This window comes from Typopeltis vanoorti, chromosome 8 (assembly GCF_054136105.1).
Source record: "Typopeltis vanoorti isolate ZY-2024b chromosome 8, IOZ_Tvanoo_1.0, whole genome shotgun sequence".
Taxonomy (NCBI): domain Eukaryota; kingdom Metazoa; phylum Arthropoda; class Arachnida; order Uropygi; family Thelyphonidae; genus Typopeltis; species Typopeltis vanoorti.
Genome location: NC_143556.1, coordinates 45,750,432 through 45,772,216, shown reverse-complemented (window position 1 = coordinate 45,772,216; position 21,785 = coordinate 45,750,432). Strand labels below are relative to the sequence as shown.

General features: G+C 35.6%; 1 protein-coding gene across 9 annotated transcripts in view; it reads left to right on the top strand.

Moving 5' to 3' along the window:
• Positions 1 to 21,785, top strand: part of LOC150103963 (bromodomain-containing protein 2-like) — a 539,719-nt gene that overhangs the window by 233,340 nt on the left and 284,594 nt on the right. For all 9 annotated transcript variants that reach the window (XR_016548723.1, XM_090397216.1, XM_090397208.1 and 6 more), the window contains 2 exons: positions 5,420 to 5,858; positions 19,514 to 19,684. Coding sequence is in view for 8 of the 9 variants with exons in the window: in XM_090397216.1 (XP_090253342.1) it covers positions 5,420 to 5,858; positions 19,514 to 19,684 (610 nt within the window). In the remaining variant the exon portion in view is untranslated. The remainder of the gene's footprint in view (positions 1 to 5,419; positions 5,859 to 19,513; positions 19,685 to 21,785) is intronic.

Below are 21,785 nucleotides of genomic sequence, written 5' to 3'. Positions count from 1 at the left end.
GATTAATATTTCTGATTCCATATAAATTTCTTCAGTTGACTTCCTACCATATTGGTTTTATTGATTTTATTGATTCTGGTTTTATTGATTCTGTTTTCTATTTCCATATTTAATTTACTATCTTCATTAAAATTGTGCCAAAGTAGCTGAAATGTTTTACTTATTTTATAGGTTCTCCATCCATGATGCAGTTGATATTTTCAATGTTTTTGCCTATTTGCATTGTCCTTCTCTTGTTATTGCTGATTTTTATGCCAAATTTATTACAATAGTTATTCAATTTAGTTCTGGAATCTTGCAGACTTGTACTGGATTTATATAAAAGTATCACATCATCTGCATATAGCAAAGAGCTGAGATTAACAACTCCAATTTTGATATCAGGTTTAATACTGTTTCCCTCCATAATGTGATCTATATTGATAATGTACATCCTTGTTTGATACCAGATTTAACATCAAACCATCTTCCTATACTTCCTTTAATTCTAACTGCTGACTTACAACTCAGACTAAGTATTGCTCGATATAATGCCCCATTGACACCGTATAACTGTAGCATTTTGAATAGCTTTTATCTTGGCACCTTGTCTTGTAGACTTGCCTTTTGCAGGTCTACAAAACTTAAATATGGATCTTTATTATATTCTGATGATTATTCAACTAGTTGTTGTAAAATGAAAATCTTATCCTGACAGTCTCTATTTGGCATGAATCTAGCTTTGTTCTTCACCAAGCTTCCCTTCCACAATCTTTCTCGACGGTTTCTGAAGTATACTTGCATAAATCTTACCAGGAACACTCAATAGGGAAATGCCTCAAAATTTCCCTTTTATTTTTATTTCAGTTTTATTTCCGTTTTTATAGATGGGTACTATGAGAGCTCTGCTCCAATCATCCAGAGTTTGACCCTCTGACCACCCCTTCTGGATTATCAAATGGAGCCACTGTAAAACTTTTATAAGTTTGGAAATCACTTGCTAAGAGCTATCCTGATATCTGAGATAAGCAGAAACCCAATTTTCGACTTGCTCTTGGTACTAGTTAGAAATATTTAGGTAGAGAATGACGTTTATGGAAACATAAACTGACAATTATCTAACAAAACTTATTTGGATATTTCTTGTTGAATTTCATCTACTCCCACCATCTTTCTGCCTTTCAGATTTTTGATGACCTTTTCTACTTCTGGTATTGTATGTCCACAGTTCATAGAACTGAGGCTGGCAGATTGCCAAGAATTGTCAATTCGTGCTAAGGGGAGAAAGAAATAAAGAATGGATGAATTAGTCACCAACACGGGAAATCACATGCTTTATGCATAAATTTTCCAACTGTTGTATAAGCAAAATAGTATTGTATGCCCACACTTCATAGTACCGAGTCTGGCAATGTGCCAAGAGTAGCCAATTCATTCTGAAGGTGAGAAAGAAATAAAGCATGTATGAATTGGCACCAAGCTACTGGAGCATCCCACTAATCACCATTAAAATGCCCATTATTTATTTACTATGAATATCTACATTACACTACTGTGATAGCTCCATATCACGTGAAAATCTTTATAATAGGAGAAAAAATCCACAGCAGGGGTATAGAACTCTCCCCAAACCACGGCTAGAAAAGTCCGGTTCTGCCAGTACGTTGAACAACCTTAGTAAGTATTCCGCTCTCCCCGACACAGATATTTAATTAGGGTGTACTTGAGTAAAAATGAGGATTACACACAGTTTGTCTTCTATTCCAATCATTTGGAATGTGAAATGTTCAATAAAATATGCATCATAAAGTCGAGTTCAGCCAGACTAAAATGAGAATTCTGTAGTAATGATATGAAGGGGGAAATGACATTGGTTTTTCATTTGCTCCTCCCTGCTTTTATTTATACAGGGTGATTCAAAAAGATGGAGTCAATGTTGTAAGTCTATATATCAAACATAGAACTAGTGACAAATATGATGTAAAGTATATTTGATTATACTCGCAATAAAGTTTATAGATGTGCAGTGTGCCCCACTCCGACCGCATGGAGAACATGAAGATGGTAGCTGAATTCATCCCATACCTAAAGAAGGATGTCTTGTATCATTGAGTTCATCGCAATTGTGATACGGTTTTTTAGGTCAGTGTTGGTAGAGGTCATGCACAAATGCTTCTTATACGAACATCCACAAGAAAAAGTCGCAGGGTGTGAGATCAGGAGATCCTGGGGGGCCAGAAATGAAGCGGCAGGTCTTCATTCCCGATGCGACATCTCCATCGTTGAGGTAGAGATTCATTAAAAAAATCTCAAACATCCTCATGCCAATGGGGTGGAGCTCCATCCTGTTGGAAAATGAAGTCTTCTGAATCTTCATTCATTTCAGGAAGAAGAAGAAGCCAGTTTTCAATCATGTCCAGATATGTTACCGCAGTAACGGTCTCTTCAGGAAAAAAGAAAGGTTCATAAACCTTTGTTCTCGATAGGGCGCAAAACACATTAAGTTTTGGGAAGTTCCTCTCATATTGCAGTGTTTCACACAATTTGAGAGGAACTCCCCATATGGGGACTACAGGATTTTGTAGTTCCCATATGCGAACATTGTGTCAGTTTACTTTCCCACTTGGTGGAACGTCACCTTGTTACTGAAAATTAAACGCGACAGAAAAGTGTCATCTTTCTAGTTTTGGAGCATATGATCACGAAATTCAACACGCTTACCTTGTTATTTGCACAAAGAGTGTGAACCAGCTGTTCGTGGTATGATTTGAACAGTAAACAGCGCTTCAACACATGCCAGACAGTTGGTTGCAGTTTGTATTTGTCTACCATGGAACATTTGGATGTATTGTTGCTGATCCCCAAGCTATTGTAGACACTTCAGGAGAAATCTTTGCCAGAATCTTATCAACAGTTTCATATCCTACTGATTTTTTTAATATTGAAAGAGCAACAAGCAAACAACATCTAAGATTTTGCACCAAGAGGATAGAGCTGTACAATCAGCCATTTATTAAGGAGGAACTGAAAAGAACTCTTCTCTTGTCTCACCCTGGCACAGTAAGTCCTGATAAAATCTATTATGAGATAATAAAATACCTCCCATCATCTTCTATGGACCTCCTTTTCTTATTATATAACAGTATATTTACAGAGGAAAAGTTCCCAGATCTTGCATAACTCAATTGTCATTTGCTATCCTAGGATATGGATCCATCATAGACCAACAATTATCATCCAGTTGCTCTGATTAGCTGTGTTTGTAAGATCTTGACAAAAATTGTAAATGAAATGCTTATCTGGTACTTATCAAGCAACAGACTTGCCAATACAAAATGTAGTTTTCATGGACACTTATCAACATTGGACCATTTGATCTGTTTAGAGACATGTATGAGAAATGCTTTCCTTAAATGAGAACATGTAGTTTCAAAGTTATTCAACAAAAAAAGTTTATGACACAGCCAGAGAGATATGGCATGTTAAAAGACCTGTTTAATCTTGGTCTGAGGGGACAGTTTTTTTTTTTTTTTTTGCTTTTTTTTTAAATTTCTTTCCAACCGAATCTTTCAAGTCTGAGTGGGAAGCACTTTATTATTATTATTATGTAACACCTCCAGGAAGTCCAAAGACTCGTCTACGGAGGAGCACCTACTCTATAACTCTTCATCAGCTACAACTAACCGCAACTGCATCACCGCCATCTGCTTCCTACCACTAGTATTTCAACAGACAATCACAAACATCCATGCCCACAACAGAATTCGAACCTGCAGCCTTTTGGATGGAGAGTGGATACACTAACCGCTCGGCCAGCCAATCTGGCATCTTAGTCATATCATCAAGAAGGGGAATTTTTCAAGCCTCTGTCTTAAATGTGACACTCTTTGCTATTAAAATGAACTCTGTTACTGAACAGCTTATTCCCTACGCAATTGCTGATGATTTCACAATTTACTATCATTCCTCCAGTATGTAGGGTCATTGAAAGACAACTTCTACAAACAGTTGATCGTGGGCTCTTTGTCTTGTGTTCAGGTTTTCTGCAAAAAAAAATTGTGTACACTATGGTGTGAAGGACACTCTTCTCCATCCTGATTTAAGATAGGTACAAACTATTATACCAGTATCACCCAAGGCAAAGTTCTTAAGACTAAACTTATCAACAGAAAAAAGCACACATTCAACACATTTATCGTCTTTAGGAAAAGTGCAAAAAAAAAAAAGCATCGAATATCTTCCGTGCTCTGTCCTCTACAGATTTTGGTCCCAATCAATGTTCCTTGCTCTGCATTTATCATGCACTTGTGTGTTCAAAGCTTGATTATATGTCCCAGATTTATAATTCTGCAAGGATAGCTACTGGTCCTTTTTGCACATCACCCATTTAATGTCTTTATGTTTGAATCAAACGTGAGCCCCTCAATTGCCTAGAGGAAAACATTTATCTCTTAAATAGGTTTTAAAATTAAAGTGCATTTCATGGACTAGTCTCTTTTTTTTTATTTTCAGAAATCCACTATCATGCACATGAGACTGCCATTTGTCCTTTTGCTATGTGCAATAAAGAGGCTATGGAAGCTATTGGCAAGAATATTGACATTATCTGCACCAAACAAAACAGCATTCCTCCATTGCAGGCTAGCACTAAATCCTGCACCCTCTCACTTTGTCAGTTACTGAAACTACTATCTTCAATTATTTATTACACATGGATGAGCCTACTCTGAATCCTCGACCATTTATATTCTTGCTGGTTCAAGATTGGAGATGTCTGTTGGGTACACTACTATGTTTCCTAACATGACTATCTGCAACCAGATCCTGCTCGATTGCAGTAATTAGTAGAGTTGCATGATATTCAACTCTCTCACTTGTACATATCATAGAAAAGTCTTACTAAATGTAATTTATACACTCTTTGAGGTCTTTGCTAGCTGTCTCCTCTCCAGTGTATAATTTACATCCAGTGCTTTGTGAGGTGTTAAAACTTGACCGAATATAGACCCTTAATTTTGATGTTTGGTTGTGCTGGATTCCTGGCCACGTTACAACATGGCTTGGAATCCAACACAGTTTTAAAGTCAGAGTTAATTGACCAATGAGCAATACTCCTTGATAAACATTCTTGACATTTGCACTTTATTTCAAAGTGTCCTGACACCATCACTGCACTTAACCTCTATTTAATGTATGAAGCAATTTATATATTACTCATATTCACTAATGTGATCATCAGCAAAATATGATGTAATGCATTGATGTCATAAAGATGCAGTGGACAAAAAATTTCATTGCATTTGGATAGTTGGATTATATCTACACTGAACATTACAGACTGGGAAAGTAATAAAATTTTCTTCTGTTGCAGTATGTTTTTGTATGCTTTGATTTTTTATGCAAATAGATAAACATTCTGATTATATAATTTTATTTTCAGTTAAAAAAAGTTACAGAACAAATTGCTCTGTTGGCAGCAGAAAGCCGAAAACGAGATAAAAGGAAAAAGAAAAAAAGAAAGAAAGAAAAAGAAGAAATCCCAGAAGTTAAGCAAGAAATTGAACCTGTCTCTCCAGAAGTAGCTGTCAATACACCCCCTCCACCTCCCCCTCCACCACCACCACCGCCACCACCACCTGCTCCTTCTCAGCTCCCTCAAGTGCAACCAAAGGTACCAAAATCAGGAAAAAATAAAAATTCAACTCCTCCAAAATGTCAGAATCCCAATAAACTGCCTAACCAAGCTAAACGACAAAGGTCAAATAGCAAGTCAAAAAAGAAGTCTGTTTTAACATTTGATAGTGAGGATGAAGATAATGCTAAACCAATGTCATATGATGAGAAAAGACAGTTAAGTCTAGACATCAATAAATTACCTGGTAATTTTGCTTTTTACTTATTTGCCACGTTGGTATTGTTTTCGTTGTATTTTCTTTTTTGAACTTGATGTGATTTATCTATTTAAGTCATTAGATTTTTATATTTTTAATTTATGTAATTCCCACCCCAAAAGGCTATAAGTTTCTACGGTACCCTGGTATCAAAGGTGGGCTAGGATTTTATTTTATTTTATTTTTTTTTTTGTGTTATATTTCAATGTAGACCACAAACACATGGTCTTGAGATGAATATAAAACTCAAAGCCACTTCAGCCTTGCTATTATAAGCAGGACATTTGTTTTGCACTTTTTAATCAGGATCACCTGCCACCTAAAGGCAATTACAATTATCCATGTCCACAGTGGAATTATAGCCTGCAGTCTGTTAGTTGGAGAATACTAGTTTTTGGTATCTGTTTGCTTGAATTAGCATAAAATTATAGGTTTTTTTTTTTTGGCAGGGGGGGGGGGTATTAATGGTAGCAGAATAAGTGCAATCACCAAAGTTCGACAGAAAAGCAGTATATATACGTGAAACTGTTTGTTGTTGTGAGATAACATCCCAAAAGGACTAATCATATGTTTGGTTGCTGCAGTAGGCCCTGAAGAGAAAACAGGGATTTGGATGATACTTGTTTTCATTGCAAAATTAGTTCACTAAGCACTGAATAATTTAGGGTGAGTAATTGCTATGTGTTTCACTATGGGAAGTCAAATTGGAAAGAGAGAATTTTATGCAGTTAATTAATTGATTGCATAAATACACTGCTTGAAAAGAAGGCAACAGGCAGCATAGTGTGAGGAACAAATAGCTACGGCACCCACCTTAATAAGATGTAGGAACTCCTTTCACTGCAGTGACTGCAGCAGTCCTACAGAATATACACTCCAGAAGCGCAGTGGCAATCAATGGGAATTTTTGACCATTCTTCCTTTAGGATTGTAAAGAGGTCCTGGACTGTTGTGGGGATGGGTGTTCCTTGTCCTCACCCAACACTCCATTTCATCTCACAGATGTTCAATAGGGTTGAGATCAGGGCTCTGTGAAGAGTGGTGATGTTCATGTCCACAAACCACACAGTTGCAGCAGCCTTATGACATAGTGCATTGTCATGCTGAAAGAGACAATGGTTAGTTCCATACAAATGCCACAAAGTAGGATGTTCAGATACCCATTTTTATTTATTTATTCATATGGCATTTCCTCCCTTTTCTCCTCATTTCTATTGGGGCGAATTGAGCATGGGGGTTAATTTTCAGGCTGTAGATCCGTGTGTGTGTGTTCACGGCCAGTTTGCCTGCTTTGCAGGATGAAACACCCCAGATAAACTGGGGGAAAAAAACCTGCTGTCCACGCCCAAGACTGGCTAACTTGGCTATGGCTGAAGAAGATCCTTAAGCTCCTCACGTCGGTGACTGGAATTGAACCTAGGACACTCCTTCCCCAGGCATATGGTTGCGAAGCGCAAAGCCACTAGGCTAACCCTGCGACAGATAACTTTTGATGTTTGTGGTACCACAAAAAGGTCTTAGGAGAAGCTAGGAAAATCAAGATGATACCATCACGCTGCCACCACAGAATTTCATAGTTGGACTTTCTGGTAAGAGACATTCACCAGGTATCTGCTCAGTATTTGTCACTCCATAACACAGCTTTCCAAGCTTACTTAATTTTTGGCTTGCATACTATGTATGGTCATACCATGTTGTGTTCTTTGGTTATTAGTGTTTTTGTGGAGATTCATGTTCCAATTGATTCCTGCAACTCCTCATTCAACGTGTCAGTGGATGAATGGCGGTTTTTATGTATTGGGGGTGGGTGTTAAGAGTGTTAAATTTAGCAACAACATCAAAAAATTTGTTTATACCAAGCTGACCACTTTGCCTCTGATTGGGAGAGAGTAATCATGATCTGTAAATAACTAAGCAAGTGGTGGCATTCTCAATTAAGAAGAGGTATGTGTGGAACTGCAAAGATGGTGGTCATGAGGAAGCTTGGAGCAGCAGCTTAAGGAACTGCAAGGGAAGGATATTAGTAGTACTTGTGGAAATGAACAAGGGTTATGGTAATTGAGCTAACCAGTTTTTGCCAGTTTGTAGGTTTAAGATTAATGGGTTATTTATTAATTAAAAATTTTTAAATTTGAAATAGTAATAAATCAGAAATCTAGATAATGTGAAGGATAATATAAAGTGGTTAGGATATAGCTTGGAAAACAAAAACCAACCACACAAGTAAAGATATGTTAAAAGTAAAAATAAAACAACAAATATAAGGCTGTGAATTAAAGATTATTAAATTCAAAAATATCAGCTAAAAAACAAACTGTAGTAAAGCTTACCAGCCAGCAGTATAAATGATGGCATGTGCTAGCTAATTTGGTCCAAAATGGTCAGCATCTCCAGGACATCTTGCAGAACTGAGTAGAATATCTCACATGCATTCAAAAACAGAGCAACGAATAAGGAAGTAATTTTCTATATAACTTTGATACAACCATATCTGGACTGTTGTGCATAGATGTGGTCACAATTGGAGTTTTGAGGCAACTATGCCACAATCTGTGTACAGCAGATTTGGAAATGAAAGAAAATGGTTTATAAAATACTGTTTTGAGAATACATACATTTCATATGGGTTGGACTTGTGCAAATAGAAAGATAAAAACAGAAAAAATGAATATATATATATATATATATATACACGAAAACTAGATACTAAATATCACCGATTTAAGTTCAGATTGTCTCTTATCCATTGGACTGTGTCCGGGGTAGCCTGGAACAGGTCCGTCAGTATGCCCTTAAAACTCTGCAGTGTGCAGTCCTGGATAATGATTGATGGACTGTTGATCAGCATCACAATCATATGTTGGAGATTGATGCATGCCCCACTTGTACATCATGGTAGCACACCTGGCATGGCATGGCCTGTCCTCTGGCAGTTGAGTATGCTCCATTGTCTTTTGGGCAGGTCAAAGCTAGGGGCTTCTGTTGTGGGGTCTGTAATGAGGTGTCCATTTTTTTATTGTTGAAGTAAGCCAGTGATTCTTCCATTCAGTTTCAGGAGAATATATACTGGTTGCTGATTTTTCCAGATCTGGTTGTGGGACTTTTAAGTGAATAGTACTAGATTTTGCAGGTCCTCATGGATGGGCAAGTTATTTCCCATACATTTTATCAACTCTTTGTTAGCGGCAGCTTTCCTCTTTATGTCTGGTGGTATATTGTTAGAGAGTGTTGGTAGCCATTCAATAGGTATAGACTTTATGCAACCCACGTTAATTCTCATGGTATCGTTAAGTTGCACATTGACCTTGCTGACATGGTGACTCGAATACCACACTGGAGCACAGTATTCTGCACAAGAGTACACTAGGGCATGGGCAGCAGATTTTAAAGTGTTGGCTGCTTCTTCCCCCCCCCCCCCCCCCCAGCCCAAACACACAAGCTTCCCGGTGATATTATTCCTAGTTTTTAGCTTTTGGCAGACATTTTCCAGGTGTTTCCTGAAGGTAAAAAAGTGATCTAAGGTGACTCCGAGGTATTTTGGGTTGGGTTGTGCTTCAAAGTTTCTGCTTTGAATGAGACCTTCAGTCGTTTATCAGCTTGATGATTGTTGAAGTGAAATGTGCAAACTTTACTTTTAGCGGGATTTGGGCAGAAACGCCATTTGGTGTAATAGTTATACAGAACTTCAAGGTCAGAACTGAGCACAGTCTCGGTCTCTTTTGTGTGTTTAGTTTGAGTTGCCAATGCTACATAGTCTGCATATGCGAACTTTCAGGATGGGGTTTGTGGCATGTCACTAATGTATAAATTAAAGAGGAGCAGAGCTGGCACAGAGCCTTGTGGTAGACATTTTTTTAGTACTTTAAAGGGACTATTTTTACCATTCAGTTGTACCTTGAATTTGTGCTTTAGGATGTTAATGAACTTTGGGTCTTGTACTACAAGACCCAAGGTTCATTAATAATTGCAAATTTCAGTATGAGTCTATTCACCCAAACTGTCGTATGCAGCTGACAGATCTATGAATGCTATTGAGGTTTTAAGGCCTTTTTGAATATCAGCTTCTATATGTGTAGTAAGGGCAAGTACTTGATTGCAGCAGCTGTGAGAGTCTCTGAATCCGGCTTGTTCATTTGGTACTATGGCATTAATCAATGGATAAATTCGATTATAGAGTAATTGTTCAAAATGTTTATAGGGAATACTTAAAGATATTGGTCGATAGTTTGCTGCATCAGTGGGCTGTTTTCCAGGTTTTACGATGGCTATGATTTGCTCCTCAGGAATTCCTTTGGGATGTTCCCGCTTTCTAGAATTTACAGAAAAACTGCAAAAGCCACTTACGAGCATTACTTCCAAGATGGTTAATGAACTTAGTGTATATAACGTCCAGGCCTACTGCTTTATTTTTCAGCGATTGCTTGAATCGGTCCATTTTTGTTGAATTGCATTGAGAGGTGGTTATTTTGTTTGACACTTCTATAAACATGGATATGTTTGGTCCTAATTTCTTTAGACTAGGATGCAGTAATTTTTACGTTGTTAGATGTTTGCTGGATTCTAGTTGCTATGTCTTTAGGAGTGATCTCCGCAACTTCTTTCTGCTTAGAAACTGATGTAGTTCCAAGTTTTCGTAGTAAGGCCCATGCCTTGCAGCTTGAGTGGGTGAAGTCTAAATTTTCGGTTGTGGTTTTCCAATGTTGCCGTTGTTCATTAAGCATTTCTAAAATTCTTTTTCCAATTTTAGGATCTGGATCTTTTTTTTTTGTATTTTTTTAATAGTTCCTCAGTTTCAGGAGACCAGCACCAGAAACCTCTTAGTATACATTGTTTTGCAGCACCTATCAGTACTCCTACAAAACGTTTGTAATTTTCAACTTCAGGTTGGACCCAACAGACGTTAGATTCAATTTGTTTAGAGTACTGTTCCCAGTTAGCTTTGAAAAAAAAAAATGAAGGATTAAAGAAAAAAACAATCTTTTAGGCTCATCTAGTCCATATAGTCATGACATACACTGTCATCCAAAACCTACACTATTTCTGAAGATTACAATCACAAATTCAGATGAATCAGCTTGTGGCAATTTGTACATAGAAAATAGGTTACACGTTAAAATTTTCAAATTGCACACAAAGACGTTATGATAGCAATCAACAGGATAAAAAAATAGCACTAAGCAAATTGTGTTTGAAGGAAGCACTTTTCACATAGTAATAAAGTTGCAAACTGGATTCTTGTAATATCTCGTAGACATAATCTTGATTGGAAGAAGGCTGCAGAATTACTGATCTCACACAGCATGCTGTGGCTGTGGGCAACATTTCAAACCAATGGAATGTATTCCAGACATTTGCTAAGAAGTCACCCTCTCTGTAACACATAGGATCAAAACATATTTTTGGTTATAACAGCAAAGTGTAATTGATGCACCAGCAAGTCAGCTTGCAAGTTGGCTCCATTCAAATACAGGTACATGGATATCTCCACAAACTGGGGCAAGTAGGCTTATACACACAAAGGCCTGTAGTCTGCATCCCACAGTGGCATTGTATTCATAAAAATTGGACAAGACTGCAGTGGGCTAATGTACTCTTTACAGAAGCGTTGTTTCAGTCTTTCCTCTGATTCTAGACAACATTTGATCTATCATAGTGGTACTGCTTACCATCGCAAGAATGATTTGAAAGGGATAGATGCGGTAGTTATGGTCATGGTGTGGGGAGGCATCATGCTTAATGAATGCACCTAGCTACAAGTGCTGGGAAAAGGGACTGACTGGTGAACAGTGTTGCAATGAAGTTCAGTGGCATGTTCAATCGGAACAATTGAACATGCCACTTGTTACAGTAACATTCAATTGTTAGTCTTGATACAGTACCTTTTTCTTGAATATTCCTTTGACAGATACTATTAATTTACTTAAATAAGATTTTCCTCCAGATATTGTCAAACCTTTTCACTTTACAATCCACTCTGGCTATTTCACTGTAGAAGACAAATTATAACAGGTTGAAGGCACAGCTATGGGTAGTCTGTCCTCTCTCTCTCTCTTTCTCTCGTACTTTTTCCAGTTATTACATGGGGCATTTTGAAAATCTTAAAGACATTTCTCCTAAACCTGCAGAGTGAATTAGATGTGACGATATCTTGAATTAGATGATATCTTGGCTATACGAAATGGTTTGACATCAGATTTGCAACTATTTGTTTCAAAAATAAACTTGCTTCATCCTAGAATTCAATTTACCTTAGAAGAGGGGAAAAAAAACAATTAACTAGTCTTGTTAGATATATTAATTTTTTGTTAACTGGATTGCAGTTCACAATTTTCAGTTACGTATACTGATTATATCCATGCTACTTCATCCCAGTCAAAAAGTTGGAACCATTAAGACTACTACGTTGTGTGCATAACATAATTTCAAGATTGCTCAGGTTCAATAATAACAAGATTGCTCAGGTTCAAGATAAATATCCATTTATCTTGAACCTGAGCAATCTTGGCTAGCACAGCATGCTATCTTGACTAAACATAGCATTCTTTGGAAGAATACTGAACTTTAACATAAAAGTAGAGCAGTTATTCAAGGAGAACTGAGGGCTTTCTATACTGACTGAACTTTAACAGATCTGATGTCCTTTGGTTGCCCTCTTTATGGGAAATATATCAATCTTACGTAAATTCCTGATTATTATCTTATTATATTAATTTATTTTTTTATTACTTTTAATTATTCTTTTAAATTAGGAATTTACTGATCATTTGTTTTACTTATGATGTAGTGGCACTTTTTAAAATTAATTTTTTTATTGTATTTTATTTATTTATTTTTTTTTTCATTTGGTAATGTACTGAAGATGCCTTTGATACTTGAGCGAAAATTTTACATGTAATAAATTTACTTCAAGTATAAGTTTCTGTCTTCAAATTTTTAAAAATGTTTTTTGAATGAGTAGGATGAATGGATTGTGTCATCAAGAATTATTGGTTATTGAGAGAGAGAGGGTCACTTATGTTAACATAAATAGAATAGATGATAAATACAATCCTGGGGAAGTCCAAATAGAGGAAACCATTAACTTGATGCATATTGACTGACCCCCAGATAGAAATAGTCATCCAGTCACAGATGTTTTCCAGTTACAGTTTTATGTCTACATCCAGTTAGATGTAGATATAAAACTTAATAATTTGCTATGCTGGCTTCAGTGATAGACTAATCAACTGCTCTACCAATATCAATAGGAATACCACAGCTTCTTCTGTCTTTCTGTTCCTTCCAGCATCTTAGGTTACATGCATGGAATTAATTTATGGACTTAATGTATTGGTCTTAGAGTCTGAGCTTCTTATGCCATAATTCTAAGTAACAACCATCTTTCCATGATGCCCAGAGGTTTGTGATTAAGTGGCAGTTTTTTCATGGATCTGACTTAATATAATCTAAATCGATGGGCATGGATTAACTGAAGAACCTCCTTATGGTAAAGAAGCTGACTGTTCATCTCCTCAGTTGACTAAAGTGAGGGCAAAGGTTCAGTAATTTGTCGTCATTTTATCTCCTTCGTTTGGAATAGGCTGAAAGTAACCTTGTTTCCATGATATATGCTACATGGGAATATGAGTGTAGACATTTGATATAGCAGAGGTGTTAGTTCTGTTGCGAAGCTTTTGAGTTGAGATGTCATCTGGATCAGAAACAAGACTTCGTTTATTAGTTTAAGATTCTTCTGATATTTTTCTGGTGAAAGTCCATAGGAAACATCTGATTCTTATGTGGCATCTAGTGATTCATCTTGGTTGTTTATGTAGCAGTAGAGATAAGGAATGAAACTAGGAGGCGAGTTTTATTTTTTGTAATTATAGTAATTCCATCTGAGTGATAAAGATGTGGAAGCATAGATTAGCAATACCTGATTTCTTTTGCAAAGCAGCAAAATTCATGATTGCCATTTGATTGCTCATCCTTTCTTTACCCAGGGTTTTTTTGTTACCCCTACCCACAAAAGGTTGGTATCAGTCACAAAATACACATAGTACATTAGTATAGTGAGTAGGCTAAGAGATTTTACTTGATCTGCTAACTCTGCTGTAGAGACCAAATGTGAAACTTCAGCTTTACAGTAAACATTAAGTGGCACAATGATTTCACACTTGGTGATGAAATTCTCCCACCTAAAGACATTCACAAACAGCCATGCTCATTGCAAAATCTGAACCTGCAGTCTGTTGGTGTTGGATAATAGGTACATTAATCACATTGCCAACTAAGATAGCAATTTGGTTGGCATACCAAACCACAATACAGCATACTATATATTCAGGCAGTAATGATCAGAGAAAAGAAGTACTACATTATTCAGCATTAAATAGGAGGATGATATTTTTAAAAGGCAATATCATGTAGACTCACATGGGCAAATATTTGAATGGGAAATTGCAATGAGACATTTGTACCTATAGTACCATAGAACTTCTACTAAAGAAGAAATGATGGAATTTTTCAAAACATTAAAGAAGGCATCTGGCACAAAAAATGAAGAGCTGCTGCTTGTTGGAGATCTAGTCACACATAGAAAAGCTTTGGGAAAATTTGGAGAAAAGAATAAAGTTTATAAGGTTAAAAGTACCCACTGGATTTCTGTTTAGGACATGGACTGGTTGTTACTGACACCATGTTCCATCATAATGTGCACCAAAGAGAAAGGACATAAGAAATAATATCTTTGAATGCCATCAAGACTGATATCTTAACATCAGTTCAGGATGCTAAGAATTCAATAGCTGTTTTAAGTTTATATATATATATATATAAAGGGAAACCATTGCCTAGGATCTTGTTATCTCTTAAATGAAACTCTATTTCCATTTAACACATAGTGGGCTTGTTTTGCTAGTTTTCTTCTATGAATGTTCTAATTTTTTTTCCTTTGCTTATTTTTTCTTTCTATATGCAAATTTATCAAGCATTTTCCAAGTTTTCTTACAAATATCAAACCAGTTCATTTCGGTTCTGATGATTAGGTATTAATTGGATCAGGTTGCCATTAAAAGTATACCTATGAAAGAAGTGTTGTTGATAAGATAGGTGATTGCTTTCACAACAAATATTCAGTATTAAATATTGATATTGATTTCATGAGGGAGTTTTCGAGATTATTTGAAGTAGGATATGATTACTACTTAGTTTTATGCAGGATAAAATTTCATATCACATTGAAAAGAAGAGTGCATGTAATATAGTTTTTCGAGAAGTTGAAGTTTTTTGAGGTGTAGGATGCCCAAATATTAATCAAGAAAAAATGAGGTTTGAAAACATGAATGAAACATTGGAGATTTAGTGGTATACTCTGAAGAAATATAATGCTTAGCTTCTATATACCAGTTGCCCCAGTCCTGAAAATACTTCAGACACAAACTTTGTTTGCTTACACTTGGATAAAGGATTAAACCAAGTTTATAATTTCTTGGTATTGTTAATTTATCTCATATCTATGGTCTCTAATCTTTGGTCAAGTGCTTTATTTCTAACCCAAATTCTCAGATCCATAATTTAAAACTGGTTTGAAAACTGTCTTGTACACTGCTAGTTTTGTTTTTTAGCTAATTTCTCTCTTATTCCATATACATTTAACTGCTCCCCACCATACCAGCCTTGCTTATTCCTCTGTCTATTTCAGATTTAATTTCCCATCTTCACTAAGAAATGTGCCTAAATAGCTGAAATATTTTACTTATTCTATAGGCTCTCTATTCAGAAGGCAGGTGAAGTTTTCTATTTCCATAGTATAGGTCTTTTTATTGCTGATTTTCTTGCCAAATTTGATTCAATTATTATATAATTTAGTTAGGGAATCCTAGAGACTTGCACTGGATGTGTTTAAGAGTGCAACAACATCTGCAAAGAGCTAAGTTTGGTATCTCTCCAATTCTGATATCATGTTTAATGGCACTTTCTTTCATAATGTGCACCCTTATCTTACACCTAATTTAAATCAAACCATCTTCCCGTATTTCCTTTATTTCTAACTGCTGACTTGCAACTTAAATACGGACTATATATTGCACTGTATAATGTTCCATTTACCCCATAAAACTAGTGTTTTGAAAAGCTTTTCTCTGGTCACCTTGTCATATGCCTTTTAAGATCTGCAAAACGTAAGTACAGATCCTTGTCATACTCCCATGATTTCTCAACTATTTGTCATAATGTGAAAATCTTATCCTGACAACTCTACTTGGCCTGAATCCAGCTTGTGTTCCAGTTTCTCTTTCACAGTTTTTCTCAGCTTCATTTCAAGTATGCTTGCATAAATCTTACCTGGAACCCTTAGTAGAGAAATTCCTCTGTAATTCTCACATTCAGCTATATTCCCTTTTTTTATACACATGAACTATTAGACCTCTACTACAATTATCAAATTGAATCTTCTGAACATCCGTATTTGAGCATTTCAGATCAAATATTATCTATTCCAGCCGCCTTTCCACATTTCAAGTTTTGACTGCTTTTTCTACCTCAAGTATATGGAGGTTTGAATTTTGCTTGAAAATTTTCTACTACAGTTCTGTCATTGTATATTTCATTTACCAGTCTTTTAAAGTAATTATGCCACATATCTAGAATATCCTTATGTTCAGTTTTCATATTACCTTTATCATCTTTGATTTCTTTTACAGAACTCTTTCCTCCATTTCTAAGTGTTTTCAGTAACCTCTAGAAAATTTTCTGGTTTCCTGATGATTACCTTCTGTATTCTTATCCAAAGTCCTCCCATGACTTTTGTTTGGCTAATTTCACACATTTCTTAAGTCTTTTACATTTTCCCCTGTATTCTTTTAGGTCATCTGCACTTAAAGTATCTGTTTTTCTGGGACTGCTCCATTTACTGTTTGTGTCTGCTGTGGCACTCTATCCTTGCAGACAATTACACCACATGAATTCCTCGCTGAATCGATCAATGTTTTCTTCAGAGTTTTCCAAAAACAATAACCAAACCTTGGTTATTGTTTTTGGACTGGTTCATTCTTTCTTCAGTAATGTTTATGTAGTTGAATCTATAGCTCATCTGTAAAAGCTGCTTGACTTATTTTAAAAACATTTTTACATACTGATCTTTTCAATGTGTCCTTCAGTTTTATATACTTAAAACTATGTGAAGGTCACTTCCAATTTCAAATCCTCTGTACACTCTTGTATCTTGAACAGGCATGTATAGATCACTATTCACAAGGATGTAGTCATTAAGGCTTTTCTTATTTCTTGTGTTTTGTCTCCTCGATCACTTGTGTATATCTTTGGTGGAACATGATGTTAGTAATGACTAGTCCATGTTCTGAATAGAAATCCAGCCGATACTTACCATTATTATTAGCCTTCTCTTTTCTCAAAATTTTCCCAAAACATTTCTCTATTTCTAGTGGCATAACTTCCTGCTCTTCTGTTTAGATCTCCAACTGGTACCAACTTTTCCATTTTGTTTGTCAGTTGTCTGCTCTAATTACTTGAAAGATCTTTATACTTCTTCATTAGGAGATCCTTCTGTTGGACCATACACACAAATAAGTTTTGTCTGTTTTCCCATTTTGAAGTTTGTCCACACATAGCTCTACTGAAACTGCCGTCCAATCATGAAGTTTGTTTTAATGTTTGGTGTTGAATGCTAATGCCACCCCTTCCTTTCCTTGATTATTATTGCCCAAATGTTACTTATTCTAACTTATGTAACTTATACTAACCTATACTTGATGTTGGGTTTCTTCTTCTAGAAGTTGAGCTTGAGTGTGTTCCTGTAGTTGTTTTCACTGCTTGTCCTGGTTCCTTGACAAAAACAGTGGAGCCTTGTTTAACTGAACAATGCCCCAACTTGTATGAAACCTCATGTTGCACCATCATATTATTTCTGGTTTAAGCCAATATATCTGTTACAATTTAATTGGTTAAGTCCCAAATTGCCAGCCATTTCTTGTTCACTACTGATTAGATACATTCTAACAGGGTACACTAGATTGAAGTGAGGATTAAACATTAGGTTAGAAGCCCCAGTTATCTGCATTCCTTAAAGGTGATGTCGAAGTCTCCCAATTACTGGCTTTGACTCTTAGGTGACCACTTGCTGATTTTCATATATGTTTATTACAGCATTTATTTTAGTTAAAACTGCATGAATAGACAATTTTCTTTTGTTAATAATTAGACAAAACAAAAGTATTTGCTGTACCAAAATTGGTTGGTAAAGAGAAGATAAAAAGACACTGAAACTAACTTGAATATAGGAAAGCTAGAACTATATCCTGAATGGAGAATCTATGAAAGTGAAGCATTTCAACTATATAGGTATGATTTTTAGTGAACACGGCAACTTAAAACCACTTACAGAATAAGCAAAAGTTTCTGGAATATGAAAGAAATAGAACACTAATGAACATGTAACTGAAACTGTCTTGGAAAGTGATTTGAATTTATGAATCTCTAAGATTGGAGATAAAATACTGATCTGAAAGTTAGGTTGGAAATAAAATTAGGAGTGTGCAAAAAACGACATTTTCAGAATTATGTTAGAACTGAATATGTTGGAAATTAACCTGACATCATTAGCATTCAAATGTGCTCTAGCAGTGGTAAGTTAAAGCAACTTAAATAGATTTGAAGAAAGGTTAGCAAAACAGGTGACGTGACCCCAGGATGGTAATGATGTCATTAACATCCTGAGTAGAGTGTGGCCTGAGACTAAAACCAAGATCTGCATTATTTGCATCAATCCACTCCGCTCCACTCAATCGGAAAAATCTGAAACAAATGAGTAAGCTGTCTCTCATTTCATCTGGTCAAAAAAATAAATAAATAAATAATGATGATAATAAATAAAATAAACAATATGTGCAAGATCTGTATTAATTTCATAAAGTATAGCCAATCTTATTTAGAAATTTGTTTTAATATGGTTTGACTTAACTTAAAAGTTAGGTTTGTTGGTAAAGGATGTAGTAGGAAAAGTTTATAGTTTTCAGAATATTCTGATATTTTTATTTCTTGTTAAGGTAACTTGCCAATTTCATATGTTATAAAATTTTCTTTTTATTTAGATATTCCTTAATTCAAAATTATATGAACAGTGCCTCGATAAGTTTGTGGAGGAATTTTAAGAGTTTGTATAAGTAATGTTATTATAAAAGATTTCTGTCTTTTGGGAAGTTAGTTCTCATGTGCATAATGTGAAAAGACGAAAAAATCTTTCTTGATTCATGATGGAAACAACAAAATAGAGAAGAATTTTAAATGGTAAGCGGAGATCCTGTATAAGTGGATTAGACAAAGAAATCAGTTAGGATTTTTAATTAGTTTGTTAAAGTTAATAAAATTGCTTATTTATATATTTTTAATTGTTGATGTGTGGAATTAGAAGTTGGGAGTCATATTATGCAGAGTGGAGGGTTTATTTTATTGGGAGAAGGTGGGGGATAGATAAGGCTTGTACTATATTATCAAGGACAGGTATTGGCAAAATGTCGTTGTAGATCTTATATCACAAGAAAAATAATAGCAAAGCTATTTTGATTGCTGTCAAATTCATGTTTTGCTTAGTCCACCAATAGTCATTGATTTAATATTCCCAATTTTATTTCTTGGCATTTTGATAGGTGATAAACTTGGTCGAGTTGTGCACATTATCCAGTCCAGAGAACCTTCTTTGCGGGATTCCAATCCCGATGAAATAGAAATTGATTTTGAAACATTAAAGCCATCCACGCTTAGAGAATTAGAAGCATACGTTGCTTTGTGTTTACGAAAAAAACCAAGAAAGCCATATAGTAAGTATAATTTTTAGTTCAGAATAATCTTCTTACTCTTGATTTTGCATGATGTATTCCCTCAGTATTTCTTTGCAGAAAAACAAAAAACGTATTTGTCAAAATATGAGGCTCTGTTAACTAGTATATTATTTTTATATAATCTTCTTGGATACTTATAAACAAACAAGGTGTGTATTATATTAGGTTGTTAAATTGGAAATAATTAAGAAAAAGCTGTACAAATCATAGTACTATATACAAATAAGGACTTTTCCATATATATTTTAAGGAAAATAACTAATTTATTTCCAAAGGCAGTGCTAGTTTAGTCACCTAATGAAGACTTCATTAGGTGCATAATACATAGAAAGAAAAAAAAAACACACACACACACACACAAAAAAACAATACTTGGATATATCACTGAAGTTCTAAATTATTAACAGTTTGCTCACTTTAGAAGGAATTAACAGAGTAGCTGTATCATTGTTCTTGTGCATGAGGACATGGTCTCGTGACTGTCATAGCTGATATTGCCATCATCATCATCATCATCAAATTCCTGCCATGTACCCTCAAGGGGTGTACAGGATATGACAGTACTACATGAAAAAATTACATCATCACTAACTTCCTATCTACAATTTTCCTCCAAATCAGTCTGTTACTTGTCAAGACTCCAACAACATTATCAGATCTTATATTTCTATCGTCTAAGGCACTTTGTACCGTATCAATCCACCTATATCTTGGTCTTCCTCTGGGTTGTTTTCCTGCTAACCTGGCAGAGAACACTTGTTTTGCTAATCTTTCCTCTCCCATTCTATTTAAGTGACCATACCATCTGAGATTAGCTCTGCTAACGCATTCCTGGATGCTGACAATGTCAAGTTCTTTCCTAATATCCTCATTTTTAATATGATATTGCCATTGATGCCATCTGTTCACGCCTCTAATCTTTCTCAGGACTCTCATATCTGCGGTCTCTAGTCTTTGGTCAAGTGTTTTACTTCTGACCCAGCTCTCAGATCCATAAGTTAAAATTGGTTTGAACACAGTCTTGTATACAGCTAATTTAGTGTTCCGACTAATTTCTTTCTTATTCCATATGAATTTATTCAATTGACTTCCCACGATACCAGCTTTGCTGATTCTGTTGTCTATTTCTATATTTAGTTTACCATCTTCAGTAAAAATTGTGCCTAAGTAGCTGAAATGTTTTACTTGTTCCACCGGTTCTCCATTCACAACACAGTTGACATTTTCAATGATTCTGCCTATTTTCATTGTCTTTGTCTTTTTATTGCTGACCTTCATACCATATCTATTACAACAGCTATTCAATTTAGTCAGAGAATCTTGCAGACTTGTAGCGGATTTATTTAGAAGTATAACATCATCCGCATAAAGCAAAGAGCTGACATTAACATCTCCAATTTTGATATCAGGTTTAATACCACATTCCTTCATAATGTGATCCATATAGATAATGAATAACAGAGGGGATAATGTACATCCTTGTCTCACACCAGATTTAACATTAAACCATCTTCCTGTACTTCCTTCAATTCTAACTGCTGACTCACAACTCAAATAAAGACTAAGTATTGCTTGATATAATGCCCCATTGACACCATATAACTGCAGCGTATTGAATAGCTTCTCTCTTGGCACCTTGTCATATGCCTTTTCCAAATCGACAAAACTTAAATACAGATCTTTGTTATATTCCCATGCTTTCTCGACTATTTGTCATAAAGTGAAGATCTGATCCTGACAGCCTCTATTTGGCCTGAATCCAGCTTGTTCTTCACCAAGCTTTTCTTCCACAATTCTTCTCAACCGTTTCTCAAGTATACTTGCATAGATCCAGCCAGGAACACTCAGTAGGGAAATACCTCTGTAATTCTCACATTCAGTTTTATTTCCCTTTTTATATATGGGTACTATGAGAGCTCTACTCCAATCATCGGGAATTCGTCCCTCTGTCCAGGCTTTCTGAACTATGCAGTGCAGCCACTGTAAGACTCTTATACCACCATACTTCAGCATTTCTGGTCGAATATCATCTACTCCTGCTGCCTTTCCACATTTCAAGCCTTTGATGGCTTTTTCTACT